General features: G+C 54.9%; 1 protein-coding gene across 3 annotated transcripts in view; it reads right to left on the bottom strand.

The window, feature by feature from the left end:
• TRPM2 (transient receptor potential cation channel subfamily M member 2) overlaps positions 1-18,559 on the bottom strand; it is a 50,472-nt gene that overhangs the window by 12,795 nt on the left and 19,118 nt on the right. For all 3 annotated transcript variants that reach the window (XM_055569795.1, XM_055569796.1, XM_055569797.1), the window contains 12 exons: positions 17,395-17,595; positions 13,410-13,512; positions 11,483-11,604; positions 10,953-11,288; positions 7,483-7,620; positions 6,151-6,280; positions 5,837-5,982; positions 4,886-4,998; positions 4,299-4,512; positions 3,696-3,814; positions 2,810-2,942; positions 2,189-2,360 (listed from right to left, as the gene is read on the bottom strand). In XM_055569795.1, coding sequence (XP_055425770.1) covers positions 2,189-2,360; positions 2,810-2,942; positions 3,696-3,814; positions 4,299-4,512; positions 4,886-4,998; positions 5,837-5,982; positions 6,151-6,280; positions 7,483-7,620; positions 10,953-11,288; positions 11,483-11,604; positions 13,410-13,512; positions 17,395-17,595 — 1,927 coding nt within the window. The remainder of the gene's footprint in view (positions 1-2,188; positions 2,361-2,809; positions 2,943-3,695; positions 3,815-4,298; positions 4,513-4,885; positions 4,999-5,836; positions 5,983-6,150; positions 6,281-7,482; positions 7,621-10,952; positions 11,289-11,482; positions 11,605-13,409; positions 13,513-17,394; positions 17,596-18,559) is intronic.

The following is an 18,559-nucleotide window of genomic DNA, read 5'->3' as shown; positions in this document are numbered from 1 at the left end:
GTGACCTCAGCTGTCAGCTCAAGCCCGAGGGAAGCCAGAAAGGGCTGACCATCTACACCAAGCATCCTCACGGGCAGGAAGTCCCACTGCCAGGAAAGCCCAAGAACCAGACCTGCGCTCCAGGCTGGCACATGCCTCCCTGGGATCCAGGCACCCCACCAGGGCACTTCCTGGGGGTGTGTCATCCACAGGAGGGACTATGTCATCTAAGTCACAGGTCCTAACCCTGGGAGCAGAATGTGGCAGGAAAGACGTCAAAGAGAAAATGAACAACTGTCGTAAAGAAAAGGGAGACATCAGAAAGGAAAAGTGCTGCAGAGGCAACATTTCTATATGGAACATGTGACTAGAAACCAAAACACAGCTCCACATTTGCAGAAAAGTAAAGGATACATAATATTACAAAACATAACTGTATACTCGGCGTTTAAAAATCTGTAAGATAAGGGCTTCCCTGGTGGTCCAGTGGTTAGTAATCTGCCTTGCAATGCAGGGGACATGGGTTCAATCCCTGGTCCAGAAAGATTCCACATGCCTCTGGGCAAGTAAGCCTGTGTACTAAAACCACAGAAGCCCCCACACTCTAGAGCCCGTGATCCACAACGGAGGAAGCCAACACAGTGAGGAGCCCACGCACTGCAGCCAGAGAGTAGCCTCCACTCATTCTGTCTAGAGAAGGCCTCGTGCAGCGATGAAGACCCAGCACAGCACTCAAGACCCAGCACAGCCAAAACTAAATACTTAAAAAAGACATCCAGATTGGAAAGGAACAAGTATTTGCGGGTGACATGATCATAGCAAATCCCCCAAAAGGCACCTAAAAACTATTAGAACTAATAAAGAAGTTCAGCAAGGTTTCAGAATACAAGTTCAATATACAAAATATAGTGTTTTTCTATACAGTAAACAATCCAATTAATAAAACAATTCTACTTACAACAAGCATGAAAAAGAATAAAAACATTTAGGAGTAAATTTAACAAAAGAAGTACAACTTATATGATGAAAAATAAAATATGCTATGGAAAGAAATTAAAGATCTAAATAAGTGGAAGAAACCCCCATGTTTATAATCAAAATCCTGGAGGTCTTTTTTGGAGAAATTGATTAGATCACCTGAAAATTCATGTGGACCCAAGGGACCCAGAGGCCAAAACAATCATGAAAAAAAAGAACAAAGCTGAAGGACTCACACTGGCTAGGACCATGGTGCTGGCACCCGGATAGACACATGGTTAATAGGAATAGAACAGATAAACCCTTTTGTTAACAGTCAACTGATTTCTGGGTCAGGAAGATCCCCTGGAGGAATTAAATATGGATAACAATACAGATGACTTGAAAACATTACACTGAATAAAAGAGGCAAGACAAAAAAGACTACATATCATATGATCCACTTTATGTGAAGCGTCCAGAAAAGGCACCTTCTACCCTGATGCTGGGGAAGAGTGAGGGCAGGAAAAGGGAGACAGAAGATGAGATGGTTGGATGGCATCATCGACTCGATGGACATGAATCTGAACCAGCTCCGGGAGACAGTGAAGGACAGAAAAGCCTGGTGTGCTGCAGTTCATGGGGTTGCAAAGAGTCCAACACGACTTTGCTACTGAAAAACACCATCAACGATAGAGACAGTAGACGACAGGTCACCTGCGTTTGGGGGGCGGGGGTGACTACTAAAGGGTATAGGGTGACTTTTGGAACAAGCGTTCTAAAATTAGATTCTGTAAATATACTAAAAACCATGAAAGTGGCCACTTTTTACAGGAGAGTTTTATGGTATGTGAATTAATCTCAATGAAGCCATGACAGAGAACAAACTCTATGTTCTCTCCACTCAGAAAAAGAAGACTTATGTCTGACTGCAGTAGGAGGAACAGAAGGAATCAGGTGGTATTTAATGGGGGCAGGGGGGCGGTGTCAGCTGATGCCCCAGGCCACATCCCCGACCCACTTTGATCTCCCCGCAGCTGCGAGGTACAGCCCAGCTGCGGCCAGCTGATGCCTGCCCCACTCAACTGATGGGCCCCCAAGCGCACCCATCTCTTCCTTCAGGAGCCACGGTCCCAGGCAGTGCTGAGCGAGTGGGATGTGCCCAGTCCTCCCCTCCTCCCACTTCTGTGACCCTGGAGGAACCCCACAAGGGTGGCACCTCCTTTTCCACAGCTGTCAGGGCCCCTCCTACCGTCAATGTAGGTTGGCAGCTGCCCGAAGATGGTGAGATACGAGTGGTAGATGGCCCCCCGGAAGATCCACTCCACCCGCCTCTCGTTGTGGATGAGGATGGCCTGCTTGGCCACCCCGAAGGACACGACCCACACGGCCAGCAGGAAGAGGAAGAAGAAGACGTCCTTCATCTGTGGGAGGGGGGCACCAGTTGCAGCCACACCACCCCACACTGTCCCTGCCCACAGGAGGGTCCCCAAGTGCCCTGCAGTGGATGAGACTCCATCAACCCTTACAGCATGGCTGCATGGAGCCAGGAGCTTCAGGGGACAGCCTAGAGGGGTGCTGGTCACCCCATGAGGAGTAGGAAGGGTCATGACCATGCCCCAAGAAGGGGAGCAACAGGAGCTATAACAGGGATCAGGAATGAGCTGTGGCTATCAGGGAAGGCTGCCTGGAAGAGGCAACATACAGGCAAGACCCGAGACAGGCACGCTAGGGTGTGGAAGCAGAGTGGTGACTTGGGGTCCTGTGGGGTGTGCTGTGCCCCGGGGCGCCTCAGGCCCCCCTTACCATCGCTCCAGAGTGCTTCAGAGCCCCCCTTACCATCCACCCTGGAGTGCATTGGGCCCCCTCTTACCATCCGCTTCACGATGATAATCTTGGGCCCCAGCGTCTTGCTGATGGTGAAGATGTGCATGAGCCGCAGGCAGAACATGGTGAAGTCCAGGGAGAGGATGATGCGCCCGGTGTACAGCAGCGAGGGCATGAGTCTGCACGGGAGCAGGGCTTCAGCTGGCCACCCTGGCCTGACCCCAGCCCTCTGCCCAGCTGCGCCGGGCCCCTGCCCAGCTGCCCCGGCCCGTGAACAGCCTGACAGGGAGCAGGGCCTCAGCTGGCCACCCCAGGCCTGGCCCCAGCCCCCTGCCCAGCTGCCCCGGCCCCATGAACAGCCTGACAGGGAGCAGGGCCTCAGCTGGCCACCCCAGGCCTGGCCCTAACCCCCTGCCCAGCTGCCCTGGCCCCATGAATAGCCTGACAGGGAGCAGGGCCTCAGCTGGCTGCTCCAGGGCTGGCCCCAGCCCCATTGTGACCCCAGACCCCAAAGCACTAAAACTGGGTGTAAGTTCAGAGGCAGAGCCTCCAGGAGGGTTCGGAAGCCCAGCCTCAGGCAGAGAAGCTGGGCCTTGTGGGCGTCCTGGGAAGCACCAGGCTGGCCCAGCCCCTCCTGCTCATGAAGGGGTCACGCAGGGCAGACATGTGGCCTTGATGGGCTGTAGAGATGTCAGGGCCCCCGGCTGGGATGCAGACACTCCCACCAGACAGCTCCCCATGATGACAGAGCCCACGTCTCTGCCCCAGCTCCTCCCTGTCCCCGCGTGGGCAGGGCACCCTTGGCACAGACATATCCAGAGAGGTGCTGAAACCACAAGGGAGCCCCAGCTCACAGCCTCACCCAAGCCCAGCCCTGTGGGGGCTGTTCCTTTGATGGGACAGGAGGGCCACCAGGAGGGGAGGCCACTCACCGGCAGGTCAGCCCCACAATGAAGAGCAGGATAGCGCACACGTCCAGCTTGTTCCAGTAGTCATTGAAGTACACGAGCACCGCCTTCCGCAGCCCGCTCCCATCAGGGTCATAGAAGAGCTGGAGGGGGGAGCAGGGACATGTGGGGCTGTGGGTCATCCTTCTCAGTTCCCCACCAGCAAACCGGCACCACTTCCTGGGCAGCTGAGAGTCGGGGAGGGGCTGCTGGCAGGAGAGGTGGCCCCCGCTGAGCCCAGCTCCTCTCCCAAGAGGGGACCCCCACATTTTGCAGTGTCCTTCACAGGGGAGCCAGGGACTCACAAAATCCAGGACACCACTCAGTGATGTCACCCTTGGGGTGATAAGAGAGAGTTTCAAGCAAAAACCAATGCCTTGAGGGGGTCGGGTGGAGGAGGAGCAAGGGTGGGAGTGGCTGGCAGACCACAGGCCGCACTTTCTGAGGGGCCTCGCCCGGCTCTCAGTGCCCACGTGGGGCTCACTGTGCATGGCATGGGGTCAAGGGCCAACGTGAGAAAGTGACCGAGCCCAGGATGCTCCTGGGGGTAGGAGGGTCCGCGGGTGGAGTGGGAGCGGGCTGGCCCACCTGCCGCAGCTCCTCGCACGCCAGGGAGAAGAGCCAGACGTAGATGAGGCACTCGCAGCTGGAGGGCTGGGGCTGGAAGTCCACCATGAGCACGTAGGCAAACAGGCAGAGGAAGGCGAAGTAGGACAGGATGTTCATGTGGAAGACGACCACGGGCGCGCTGAAGAAGGCGCGGACGCGGGCCAGGCACCTGTCTGCCGGCAGCTCCCGGTTCCTGAGGAAGACACGGGCAGGGGAGACCACGGCCGTGAGGGGCCAGCTCAGCCATGGGTCACACCACAGAAGGGAGGCCCAGGACTTGCGGCTGGCCACCCACCCTTCACGCATGGCTATGGTACAGGCCCGGCCAGATGGCCCTTCAGAGAGGTCCCCAAAGGGCCCTCGGGTTCCTTTAGGGCTATCAAAAAATCCCCAGGCCATGGTGGGACTCGCCCCCGGTGGATACTGGGTGACGGCAGTTCTCACCCCTCCCCAGCGCGAATCCCCTCCATCCTGGGACCAGTGGCAGCAGTGAACACACCCAGAGGGGGCATTTGGGAAGGGAGGTCTGGCCCCAAGCCCCAGTGGCCCTGCAGCCGGGCCGGCACCTGAAGGAGACGAGGCCAGTGTAGAGCAGCGGGAAGACCAACATGCACAGCACCAGGCGCCAGAGCCCATTGTCCACGCTGAGCTGGCCCCACCACACCTTGGTCAGGTAGGCCTGCGGACAGAGGGCGGGTTTCAGGGCGATGGGCTCCCCACCCGCCCTAACCCTGTGCTCCCTGAGACTCCTGAGGAGGAGCGACTCTGCAGGCTCAAGCACGGTGCTCCACCAGGCCCACAGGTGACGAGACAGGCAGCGCAGTGGGCAGCTCTGATCCAGTCCTGAGTCTGACAGCCCAGAAAGAGGCTCTGGGGGCAGGACCGGGCTCTCCCAGGCCAGAAAGTGGGGCTCAAACCCTAAGCCAGGCTCTGTCCCCCTGCCCCACTCTCACCAGCTGGCCCCCGAGTTCTCCCTGGGGTGGGCGGTGTGGGCAGAACTCCTCCCCACCAAGCCCCTGGGATCCAGCATGGCCAACTCAGCATGTGGTGACAGGATGAGGCTGTGCTCCAAGGAAGCGCCAGGGCTCTGAGGGGCCCCCCAGTGCACTACATGTCTCATGTCACCAAGGCAACGCCAGAGCGTCCTGCACTTGCTGCTCCAGGAGGATGCCCCGCCGCCTCCATGTATCCCTCCTGAGACCCCAGGTAGCAGGGGTGGGGGGAGCTGAGGCCTGGCCCTGGAGACCTACTGGGGGCTCCTAGGTAGGGACATCCATCCCGTGCAGAGGTGAGCCACCGCCTTCACAACTAACCACGCGCTCTCACTCAGCATCAGCTCTCTCTTCGGCAAACAGTGAGGAGAGGGTGTGCCTGTCTGCAGCAGGTGACCGATGGCCAGCACCATCCCTGGGTCCCCACAGGACCCGACATGGTGACCTCCTGTGCTATCCACGTGCACAGGAGGCTGCATCCGCCCCTGCAGCGCCAAGGCAGGAAGGAGGCCCCCAGAACATCACCTGGATGCCCCCGTGAGACACGAACTTCATGTCCTTGGCCTCCAGGGCCAGCTGCAGGCAGGTGGTCCTGCCCCAGGTCTCCGACACACGGACCAGCAGCTTCTGAGCCCTCTCCTCATTCTGCCGATAGCACTCAGTGAAGACCCCTGGATGGGAGAAGGTCTCGTCACAGCAGCCGGATCCTCACCAGGGGGAGCTGCAGACAGTGGTGGAGCAGGGCCCCTCCAGACAGCACAGTGCGCACAGGGATGGGGCAAGGACCCCAGGGTCACCCATGAGGGCCCGGGTCTGAGGCTGTGGCCTCAGAAGCTCACCAATGGCTCTCTGTTCATACTCGTCCGCGAGCACCAGCATCTCCTCCAAGCTGTCCGTGTCCTCCTCCTCCTTGGACAACTCCTTTAGGATCTTGCTGCAGGCCAAGGCTGCCGCGATGCAGTCCTGGCTCTGGGTACCCAGGGGAACCACCATGAGGCTCTGGATGGTCCTGCCCGGGGACCCCCAACATGCCACCACCCAGGCTGATGAGAGCAGAGGCCCTGAGACAGCACAGGCTGCGGGGCGAGGACTCAGTGTGGCTCCTTCCACATAAACCTCCGGGCTCACCCCAGGTCACATGCAAGCCCTGCTGGCAGTCAGTCTCCTGCACAGGCCAGGCAGCACCCTTGCTCCCCCAGAACACAGACTGGACACAGGCACTCAAACAGCCCTGCTGGCAAAAGGCCCAGAGCTCTCTAGGCATCTGGTCAACCCCACTCAAGGAGCGCTCCGAAAGAGGAGAAACAAGGACCTGGCCATCACATGGCCCTGTCCAAGGCCAGGGGCCTCACCTTCGGTGGCACCCCCAGTCCCAGGCACCAGAGTGGGCCAAGAGAATCTCACAGGAGGCTCTCAATACTCAGCCCAGAGGCCCTGGGTCTGAAGGCAGCACTGGCCTGGGTAGGGGTTGGTGTCAGAGCCTGGAAACCTGAGTTTAGTTTTTCTGGCCAATAAGCCCCACTGGGCATACTTGAGGCTACAGTCGGGCCAACTCTGTTGCCCACCCCCTCCCCCAAGCACCTTGGGAGAGGGTGTACCTCCAAGAACCTTGGTGAGGGCTGGGGGGGAGCGGTGGTCGCCAGAGCCTCTGACAAGACCCTGAGGAAGCTGGCTCTGAGAGCAGCCTGGATATGCTGGCTCAGAAAAGCAAGGCCTCTCTGAGAAAAATTATGAAACTTTACTTTCCTGTTAAGAGGAAAGCCAGCTTGAAATAAAGGAAAACCATGAGGGGAGTCCTGGCCTGCAGTGTTCTGCTTCTTAGGGAGCCACCTAGCCAGTCCCTGCCATGGGTGATAAAGCCCCATGCGGGTCCATTGACCGGGAGCTGCCCGGCCAGTCCCCTTCATTGAAAATGAAGCCATACTCAGGCCCAGTTACCAGGAGCCGCCCAGCTGACTGGTGGGAGTTCCCAGACAGCCCAGCAACAGCCTGGGGCGATGGCATCTGGGAAGCGCCCATCTTAGCAACAGATCATGCCTGAGCCCCCCAGCCATCAATGGGAAGAGAAGCAGCCCCTCCAGGGGTGGCACGTGCCTACAGAGTCCACTGACACGGGCAGCCATGCAGCTGGAGCCCTGTCACTGGTCCACTGATAGTTGCAGTCTGCTGACCTGAGCCCAGATGATTTCTGCCAGCTCCCGGCGGTTCTGCACGATGGCCCAAATGAGAAGATCACGGACTGGATCTATGTTGAAGGTAGCTTGGCCTGATGAATGCTTGTACGAGGACTGGGGATTCTCTCCCTGCACCTGTGAGCAGTGGACACTCAGCGCCCCCACCTGGGGAGGGGGACACATGTTGAAGGTGCAGGACCTGAGCTCGGCCCCACTATCCTTGGAGGACGAGCCCTGAAAGCCGCTTTTCCAACAGCACTCAGATGGTTCTCATGAACACTCATGTACACTGGGGTTTCTTAAGCACCACTCTGGAGACATGAAGAAACACCCAGAAAGTGCAATGCTCAGTTACCACCCACATCATTTGTAGACCCCTGCTACTTGCCAGGCATCCCAACGTTCCTTAGTCTTATGTGATAGCATCAAAATCTTTTTCTATGAAGTAAAATTCTAAGGAAAGTGAAAGTGAAGTCTCTCAGTCGTGTCCAACTCTTTGCGACCCCATGGACGGTAACCTACCAGGCTCTGAGGTCCACGGGATTTTCCAGGCAAGAATACTGGAGTGGGCTGCCATTTCCTTCTCCAGGGGATCTTCCCAACCCAGGGATCGAACCCCCGTCTCCTGCATTGCGGATGGACGCTTTACCGTCTGAGCCACTAGGGGGAGCCGTAAAATTCTAAGACAGTCTGTTAATAGATTCATGCTGTGACCTCTTCAAGGGAACCTGCAATGTCTCCTGCAGAGAAGACCAGCAAGAAAGACCAGACAGACAGAGCCACATGTGAGTGGGAGGGCTGTGGCCCCAGACACACTCAGTCTACAGTGACAAAGTCTACAGTGATTCCAGGCTTCCTGGCCCATCTGTAAACAAACACATCCTCAGACAAGTCCATCCTCTGGAAGCAATTCCCAGAGAACACGTTTCCCACATCACACACAAAACTACACTTTAAGTGATTTCAGAAATCATCTGAAGGCTCATCTTTATGAAAAGAAAAAAAAAGAAAAATTAATTCATCTTCTTAAATTACAGACATGGTTCAATATGAGCTTCCTCTTGGGACTTTCATAAGCACTTTCCAACTAGGCATCTTAAATATACTGGAATCAAGAAAACTAGAACCATGAATGTACAGAACCAAGCCATAGCCACTTCAGTCTCAGGGGTTTGGCACAGCTCACCTAGGACAATGGGCAGATTTGCAAGCCTGAAGAAAGTACATAATTTTCTAGCAGGAAGAAAACAAAATCACTGTGATCTGAGAAGAGACAGGAAACCTAAACATCAGGACCATCAGGAAAGAAAAATAGAAAGTTATCAGAGTTACTACCCAAAAAGGCACTGGACTCCCAGGGGATTCTGCAGAGTGTATAAGAGGCAGTGAACTCCAGCCACATAAACTGCCCCAGGGCAGAGAAAGAAGAAACTCTTCCCAGTGTTTTTACAAAGCTAACATAAAATTGATACCAGAACCTGACATATACAACTCTCCCCAAATAAAACGACAATTAAAGACAACATTCTGATGCGCTAAGTCCTTTCAGTCTGATTCTTTGCGACCCCATGAACTGTAGCCTGCCAGGCTCTTCTGTCCATGGGATTTTCCAGGCAACAGTACTAGAGTGGGCTGCCATGCCCTCCTCCAGGGGATCTTCCAGAAGCAGGGGTTGAACCAACGCCTCTTACATCTCCTGCTTTGGCCGGTGGGTTCTTTATCACTAGTACCACTGCAAACCCCTAAAAAAACGTTGGGAATCCAGCATCGGATTAAATACATGTTACTCTGAAATCAAGTTGAGATTCAAAATAGGGATAAAAAAAGAATAATGACTTATAACTCACTAAGTTCATATGTCAAAGAAGAAGAGTATTTCAACCTCTCAGAAGGCATCTGACAAAATTCAGCCCTGAGGTGTCATTTGTAAAACCTTATTGAATCTTGAGAGGAGTTTCACTCACATAAATATACCACAGATGCCAGCATTACACTTAATGCTTGGAAACTTCAGGATCCTCATCAAATAAAGATTCAGACTAGAAAACCCCTCCTATTAAAACCCCTCCTAGACGCCACACATGTGCGTCTCACGCAGACACAGATGAGCTATGTCAACCTGGCCACATAAACACCAATGGTGTGAGCAGGGCTCATGGGAAGGGGCACAGGGGACAGCATTTTCCCGCATAATTTTTTGTACTGTTGGAAGTTTTTAGAAAGGTAGCTCCTGGACTGAATTGTGTCCACCACTTTCATATGCTGAAGCCCCAACCCTAATGTGACTGTATTTGGAGATGAGACTTTACACATGGGCTGGATGAAACACAGCTGAAATCAAGACTGCCAGGAGAAATATCAACAACCTCAGATATGCAGATGACACCACCCTTATGGCAGAAAGAGAACTAAAGAGCCTCTTGATGAAGGTGAAAGAGGAGAGTAAAAAAGTTGGCTTAAAACCCAAGAGTCAAAAAACTAGGATCATGGCATCTGGTCCCATCACTTAATGGCAAATAGATAGTTTAATAATGGAAACAGTGACAGACTTTATTTTCTTGGCCTCTGAAATCACTGCAGACAGTGACTGCAGCCATAAAATTAAAAGATGCTTGCTTCTTGGAAGAAAAGCTATGACAAACCTAGACAGCTTACTAAAAAGCAGAGACATTACTTTGCCGACAAAGGTACATATAGTCAAAGCTATGGTTTTTTCGAGTAGTAGGGATGTGGGAGTTGGACCATAAAGAAGATCGAGTGCCAAAGGATTGATGCTTTTGAACTGTGGTGTTGAAGACTCTTGAGAGTTCATTGGACTGCAAGGAGATCAAACCAGTCAATCCTAAAGGAAATCAGTCCTGAATATTCATTGGGAGGACTGAGGCTGAAGCTCAAACTCCAATACTTTGGCCACCTGATGCAAAGACCTGATTCACTGGAAAGAACTCTGATGCTGGGGAAGATTGAGGGCAGCAGGAGAAGGGGACAACAGGACAAGATTGTTGGATGGTATTATCGACTCAGTGGACAGGAGTTTGAGTAAGCTCCAAGAGATGGTGAAGGATAGGGAAGCCTGGTGTGCTGCAGTCCATGGGGTTGCAAAGAATCAGACACAACTGAGCGACTGAACAACAACTTTATGCATGTGATGAAGGTTAAGGGAGGCCATAGAAGTGGGGCCCTGATCCAACAGGACCCTAGCCCTAGGGTGCCTGGGAGAAAAGGAACCCATACCGGGCGCCGTGAGGATGGAGCCAGAAAGTTCTCGGTCCTCTGCAGGCCAGGAGGAGAGGCCTCACCAGAAGCTCACCTGTCAGCCCCAAGACCTTGACTTCCAGCCTCCAGAGAAGGGAAAAGAAGATGCCCGCCATGTAACCTGCCCCATCTGTGTCATGACAGCGAGAGCTGACTTTCCCAATAACAATAATAGCTTGTGTTTCAGAGCTCCAAAGCTGGCCAGCACTCACACTGATTTTGACGCTGGGCACTGTGAAGAGGCGCTGCTGGTCGCTGGAGTGGGGCCGGGAGTATAGCAGCTGCGTGGAGTCCCCAAGGAGCTCCCTGAGCACCTGGGCCACATGCTGCAGGAGCACGCTGGGGTCCAGGCACTCAGGCTCCCTGGCAAGCATCTTGTCCAGCTTGCAGTGGAACAGGCAGGTGGGCTCCAGGTTCTGGTACAGGTAGAATAGGGTGGCCCGGGAGACGAACTCCTTCAGCTGCACCCCGTTCTCCAGGAAGAGCTTCACGAACTCGGGCTTGTTGGTGATGAGGGCGGCCACCATCATGGGGTACAGCTCTGAGGGCTGAAAGGGGGCCATGGGGGCCATGTAGTTGGTCACCAGCCTTCAGGCCCCGATCTTGGTATCCCCAAGACAGGGATGCTGTCGTCTTCCACTTCAGGAGGAGGAGGCATGCCGGTCGCCCTCACCAAGGACAGGGCTGGAGTCTGGACAAGCCCCAGACAGCCCCTCCCTAGGGCAGCCCCCGGAAGTCTCACCTTCCACTGTCGCTCATCGGTGAAGATCTCACTCCGGGCAATGTCCACGCGGTTCCACGCCACCGCCAGGTTCAGCTGGTGGTCCCAGTTCTCATGGCCAAAGTGGTCGAGGCTCCGAGAAGCTATAGGTAGAAGCACATGCACTGGGGACTTCAGTCTGGGCTTCAGAGCCACTTCAAAGCCCAACAAAGTCAGGGTGGGGTCAGCAAGCCGTCTCCATCATTTCAATTGAATAGATAAGGTGCTCAGTCACGAATCCCACCACCACCACGCACATGCCTTCATACAATCACCTTTCCTTTCAGGGTACCATCAGACCATCTTTGGGTTTCCGTCTCCACTCTTGCTTACCCCGGCCCCCAGCCCTGGCCCCAGGTCCTGCTCAAGCCCCCCGCCCTAAGTTTAAAGGAGACACAGTTCTCTGGAAGGCAGGCACTTTAACATTCACTTTCAAAGCTTAGACCACGAAAGCCAGCACATGTCCTTCTTTGCCTTGTTTGCAGAACCACCACCTCACCCTGGTTCTCAGTGCAACTATTTGCCCAACTAGTTTCTGCTCTTTCTGGACTAACATTTTAAAACATGGGTTATTATCTAGGGAAGAAGAAAAAAGAACTCCGACCCTTACCTCACAACACACACAGAAAGTAACCTGAGATGAATCACAAACCTACACGTAAAGGCTGTGGCTATGGAAGAAAGTATTTGCAACCGCAGGAAAGGAAAAGATTTCCTGGGATGCGAAGAACATAAATAGTGAAGGAAAAAAATTGGTAAACTAAAATGTTACCAATAGGACTTTCCTGGTGGTCCAGCGGTTAAGACTTCAAACTTCCACTGCAGGGGGTGGTGGGTTTGATCCCAGTTGGGGAACTAAGATCCCACAGGCCATCCGGTGTGGCAAAAAAAAATGAATAGATACATGTATATCCCTTCTGCTCCCTAAAGATACCTTGGAGGACATAAAAGAGCAGACCATGAACCAAGAGAAAACATCCCAGCATATAGGTCCAACACAGGATTTGCACAAGGATATACCAAGAACTCTTAAACCTCCACAAAAGAGACAAATAACCAATTAAACACGGACAAAAGATCTGACCGACACTTCATCGAGATGAAATGCAAATGGCCAACAAGCCTGGAGACACAAATTCAAACCACACAGCGATCTGGCTTCACACCCACCAGGAGGGCTACAGCTTCACGGACTGACAGGACCAAGTGTGGGTGAGGGCGCAGAGCAGCCTGGACCCACACCCACGGCGTGGGGACCAGTGCACAGAAACAGAGTGAAAGCTTCCCGCTCTGCCATCGCTGCTGGCCTGGGGCTGGCCTCCCTCCAGGGTGAGGGGCCATTCAGCCCAGAACAAATGCTCCTGGGCACCAGGGATGTCATGTCCAGGTCCATGCCGGCAGGAAGGACAGGGAAGCATGGGTCTCACCCCAGAGGTGGGAGAGGCAGGAAGTGTGGGTCCCGGGAGAACAAGCCAAAGGGCAGAAGTCAGACTAAGGAATGGAAGTTGGCCAAGAGTTCTACTGGTCTCCCGGATGCCTAAGTTTGGAGTCTCCCTTGCACTTGGACTCTGTCACTGGAGACACAGGAGTTAGACAGGAGACAGAGAGTGGGGAGACAGGAGCAGACATCCGAGGCTCTTTCTTCCTACCCTAGAATTTTATGAGGAACTGTGAAGACTATGAAAGGGTAAATCAGTACAGGCTGCACTCAGATTTCAGGTAAGAAGGTGAGTTGAGAAAGGCGCCTACACCCCAACATCAGTGACTGGCACCACCTGCCCAGGGGGAGCGTGAGGTGGCCTGGCGAGGTCCAGCTGCTCTCTGACCAGCCCATCTGCCCATGGGTGGTATTTCCTCTGGACTAGGACTCCGGCTCCTCCCCCACATCCTCACCGCGCCTGACTCTCACCTTTCAGCAAGGCCTGCAGGATGGCCACATCCATGTCCTGCTGGCCATCCTTGCCTTCCCGGAACACAGTGAGCAGCTGCCGCCTCCGGACGATGTCTTGAATCTGCAACAGGCATTTTCTGCATGAGGTTCCCCCCACCTCTTCAAAGAGCACCTGCAGAACCAAGGCCCTGGATGCAGAACCGGAGCCCCGGGCAGGAGTCCTGCCTGCCGTGTGGCCAGGACCACCACCTCGCCCCCATGCCCAGACGGTGATGAAGATGAAGATGCGTGAGGACCAAACAAATGGTGTTTTCGAGTGGCCTCTGGGGTAGAATCTCCAGCTCACTGATCGGTGGTATCTGTTCAACACCCAGCGACGCTTAACTGAAGACCTCCGCCTGGTCCTCTGCCTGGGCCCTGCCTACCTACCTATCAATCACCAATCTATCTATCCTCTATTTCCTGTCCCCTTTCTATCTAGCTGTCTCCCATCTCATCTACCTATCATCTCTCAGCTGCCAGAACTGTGGTGCTGGAGAAGGCTCTTGAGAGTCCCTTGGACTGCAAGGTGATCAAATCAGTCCATCCTAAAGGAAATCAGTCCTTAATGTTCATTGGAAGGACTGATGTTGAAGCTGAAGCTCCAATACTTTGGCCACCTGATGGGAAGAGCCGACTCATTGGAAAAGACCCTGATGCTGGGAAAGATTGAAGGCAGGAAGAAAAGGGGATGACAGAGGATGAGATGGTTGGATGGTATCACAGACTCAATGGACATGAGTTTGAGCAAACTCCAGGAGATGGTGACGGACAGGGAAGCCTGGAGTGCTGCAGTCCATGGGGTCACAAAGAGCTGGACATGACTGAACGACCGAATGACAAGACCTGCCACCAGTCACTGCTCCCTTGAACTTTCACCCTGAGGCAGGGGTAGGCCTCAGCTGGTTCCTCACACCCCAAATCTTCAGACTCCACTCCCAGCTCCCAGGCCACCATGCCCAGCCCCACCTGCTTTCCTGCCCTCCCCCACCCCCTTCCCCTCAGCCTGGACACAGCTCTTGCCTCTGTACCCTCTATAAAGACTTCTCCCACCTAGAGGGCCCCTCATATACCCTGCCTCCACATCTAAGACCCCAACCTTCCCCATCCCTCAGGATCCTGCTTTCATGTCAACTCCAAAATGCTAAAATGTCTCTCTTCCCAACCCTACCCCATCCTCCAGCCAAAACCTCTCCTGGATTTAACCCTACTCCTGATTCACAGGATGGAGTAGCTACTGAGCGTGTGCGTTGACCAGGCACTAAGTACTTTCCCAGGTGGCCCTGCTCCATCCTCTGAGTCTAAGCCCCGATCACCCCTGATCTGTAGACAAAAGAGTGGGACTTCTGAGAGAGGGCCAGCACTCCTGACACCAGCGATGTGGTGCTGGCTGCAGGTCAACAAGAAGACCCCCAGGGCAGATATCCACATCCTCCTGGGGCTGCACCTGTGTACCCACCATGGGGCAGAGCAGCCCCAAGGCGTGTGGAGTGAATCAGTGATCACAGCTCTGGGGAGCCCCTCCCCACTGAACAGGAGCCACCATGATGGGCAGCCCCCTGGCTGAAGACTGGCATGTATGAAACAACATTTTCAGGCCTTGACTCAGAATGGATTGATAACACAAGCTCCTTTAAACCTCAGCAGATTAGACCCACTTCTGAGAATCGCCTGAATAATTTACAAGCTAACTGAGGGAAGGCCAAAGGCCTGCTGGCCAATACCCATCAGCTCCATGAAGAGCTGATCTGACATCCACAGTGAAAACATCCCCCAGAACCTTAAGAGGTCCGCTGAGGCCACAAGAAGACAGACGAGAGAGGGTTGCTGTGCTGCCTCTGAAACCTGTCCTGCTCGCCCTGGGCTGCCTGCTGCCCTCCCCCTACCCAGCTCCCATTGGGGGCCCCAACCCTCTGCTTGGTCTTTGGCTGGTCCACAAGGCCTGAAATTGGACGCGGTTAGAACCAAGCTGCTCCACAGACTTGCCCTGAAAGGAGAACGTCAGGCACTTAAACTGTGAACCTCCAGGAGATTTAACAACCTGGTTTAGCATCTACGGAGTATATAACAGACACAGACCCCAACTGCTTTGTCAGCCTCAACTTACTGTTGGGGAAACCGAGGGTCAGAGAGGCCCTGACTGCCTCCATCCCACAAAGAATCTTCCCAGGAAACAGGGGTCAAGGGACCTCAGCACAGGTTAGCCCAGGCCCCGGGGGCTCAGAGCACGGCCAGACTGCAGGCAGTAGGACCATCGGGGCTGGAGGGCGGCGGTGGCGGTGCGGGGGGGGAGGTTCTCTACCAGCCAAGGACTTCATGGGTGTCGAGGGCTCACCTAGCCACTCTCCTTCACACCTGCCCCCCCTTTGGAGGCTGGGGCCAGGCCATGCGTCCCTCTGCAGAGCTCAACAGGACCCCCAAAATCTGCACTGGGGATTTGACCAATTCTGAGGCCCATTCCAAATGCCCCAGGTGATCCAACTGACTCAAAGGACATGAAAGAGAAGCTCCTTCTTTCCAGGACTTGGAGAGACGTCCCATGTACACTCCTACACCACCTCCCCTCCCAGCCCAGTAAGAAGCCTGTCTGTAAGGTCTTCAGAAGAAGAAGCCTTGCAAGGTCTTCACCTGCCTGTACCCGGTGTCATCTCCCACTCTGGCCATGGAAGAGCAAAGTTCCGATGCATTTTACAGCAAAATTACTGAAATGCAGGGCAATCGTGGTCCTGGGCTATAACAGCCATGCTCTCCCCATGGTCAGGAGGAGGGTCCGAGCCAGACCGTTCGGAGTGGGGGTGCCCATGAGGCTCACTGCTCAGGAGTTGAGGGGATGGGCAGAAAGCCATGTCCCAGAGACCCCCGCCCACTCCCTCAACCAGAGCAGCCCACTATCATCCAGTTCATATGGTCACGTTCCAGAAAAATCTTTGGAGTCCAGTGGGCTAGCTAGAAAATGTCACACTAGAAAGAGAGAAAGAAAAGAGACAACAAAGACAACAGGCTGATGGTTCAGCTCCCAGCCATCCGGACAGCCCGAGTCTGGTTGACAGTGTTGAACCAGAGCTGACTACTCCGTTCTGGCGCCCAGGCTGGGTTCGCGTAGGGCGCTGACAGCAGGGAGCTGGGTGAAGGCAAACAGAAACCATCCACGACCTAAGCTCTTTCCAAGAATCTAAAATGGTCCCAAAACAAGGAGAGAGGACAGGCAGGCATGGAAGCAAGGCTGAGTCCTCTTTGAATGATCTGTCCCTGGACAGGTAGCCGCAGGGTCAGGTCCCCAGCTCCCTGTGCTTCCACTCAGCATCTCCTCCCATGGCGGGGTGGGGGTCCCCTCTTTGGGTGGAACTAGCTCCCTCCCAGGACTCGAGTCTCCAAAACCACTGGCGACGGGATTCCCTCTGGAATGCTGGTCCTAGGACAGGCCGGGCCACGGATGCCTCTATCTGGGGGTGCATGTGAAACCACCCCCAGATCACCACATGGTTCCCAGAGCCACTCAGGCCCCCATCTGATACATCTACATGTCTCCCCACCTTCACAACCCCAGAAGGTGGGCCCTGCTACCCACTGCCGTCACTTGCAGCACCCCAGCTGCCTGAATCTGGGCTCCCCACCCCTCTGCCACCCCCAGGGCCTCAGCACCAGCCTCATGCCCACCCAGTGCACAGGGTCTTCCTTCCAGGATGGCCATGGCTCGTGCCCTGTGTTACCTGCCCGCCTGGAGTTCTGCAGGTGGAGGCCCAGCACATCCTCCCTTGCAGGGCAGCGTGCTGCCTCAGCCAACAGCTCCCTGCCTGCCTGGCTCACAGCCCCCACCCCTGCAGATGGCTCCCGTGCCCAGCCCAGGTCAGCCAGGGCCTCTGAGTCTCGGTTATGCGTGTCCTGGTCCCGCTGGCCAGGCTGACAGTGTCTAACCTATGGCTGCAGGTTCACACCTGGTAACTGACGCACCCATCAGCCTCACCTTTTTGGTCCACTCCACGATCTTACTTTCAGTGAAGGTCTCAAACATCCCCTGGAAGAACATGCTCAGCTTCTGCTGAATCAGGGAGATCGTGATCTCAGAGATGGGCAGGCCGGCTACCTGTGCGATGACGTCAGCCACGCGGCCTGAGCCCTCCACAACCACGCAGGGGGTGCCATTGGTGATAGCGTTGTAGATGGTCTGCAACACAGGGGCCAGTATGAGCCCACCCACACCCACTCCTCCTAAAACAGAGGGTTCTCCGAGAGCCCTGCTGTCTGGCTACTGAAGGTTTGTTCTTGTTGTTTAGTCACTCAGTCATGGTCGGTTCTTTGTGACCCCATGGACTATAGCCTGCCAGGCTCCTCTGTCCATGGGATTCTCCAGGCAAGAATACTGGAGTGGGTTGCCATTTCCTTCTCTAGGGGATCTGACCTGCGTCTCCTGCATTGGCAGGGGGATTCTTTACCACTGAGCCACCAGGAAAGCCCTGCTGGGAAGTTTACTGAAGACATTTACTTGGTGCCCTCCTCTGCTCAGAGGGGAGGGTGCCGATCCTGATAGACATGGGGTACGCACCCGACATGCCACCTCTCTCAGGCCTGTCACTTGACACCACTGTCAGGAAAGGTTGGGACGTTTCCACCCCTTAATGTGTGGACACGAGATCTGTCCCCAGAAAGAAGGGGGCACTGCCTGGGCCAGAGTTCCACACCCTCCTTGAGACCCAGGGTCAGACAAGGACATGAAGGGAGACCCCCAGAGACCAGGGTGAGAGCACCGTGAGGAATGGGTACCACCACAGCGGGAAGGATGACCTGCTCTGAGCACTGCTGCGGGAGAGTCTGGGAGGTAGTGGGGGGGATCAGACACATCCTGCCCCCCGAGGCACCCCAGGACCTATGCTGACCCCCTGAGTTTACTAAACATAAACAGAACATCATGCTCTGCCCCAATTCAAGATGTGGGCAGGGCCAGGCTCCCTCTAGTGGCTAGAAGCTGAACTCCCTGCCTCCTCCAGCTCTGGGGGATGCCACTTTCTTGGCTTGTGCCCGCATCGCTGCAGTCTCTGCTCTTGGTCACGTGACCTCCTCCTCGTCTAGGGACACTTGTCATGGCATGTAGGACCCACCTGGATGGTCCGTGCTAAGAGCCTTAGCTTCAT

This window comes from Bubalus kerabau, chromosome 2, assembly GCF_029407905.1.
Source record: "Bubalus kerabau isolate K-KA32 ecotype Philippines breed swamp buffalo chromosome 2, PCC_UOA_SB_1v2, whole genome shotgun sequence".
Taxonomy (NCBI): domain Eukaryota; kingdom Metazoa; phylum Chordata; class Mammalia; order Artiodactyla; family Bovidae; genus Bubalus; species Bubalus kerabau.
This window is presented reverse-complemented; position numbering and strand designations above follow the sequence as displayed.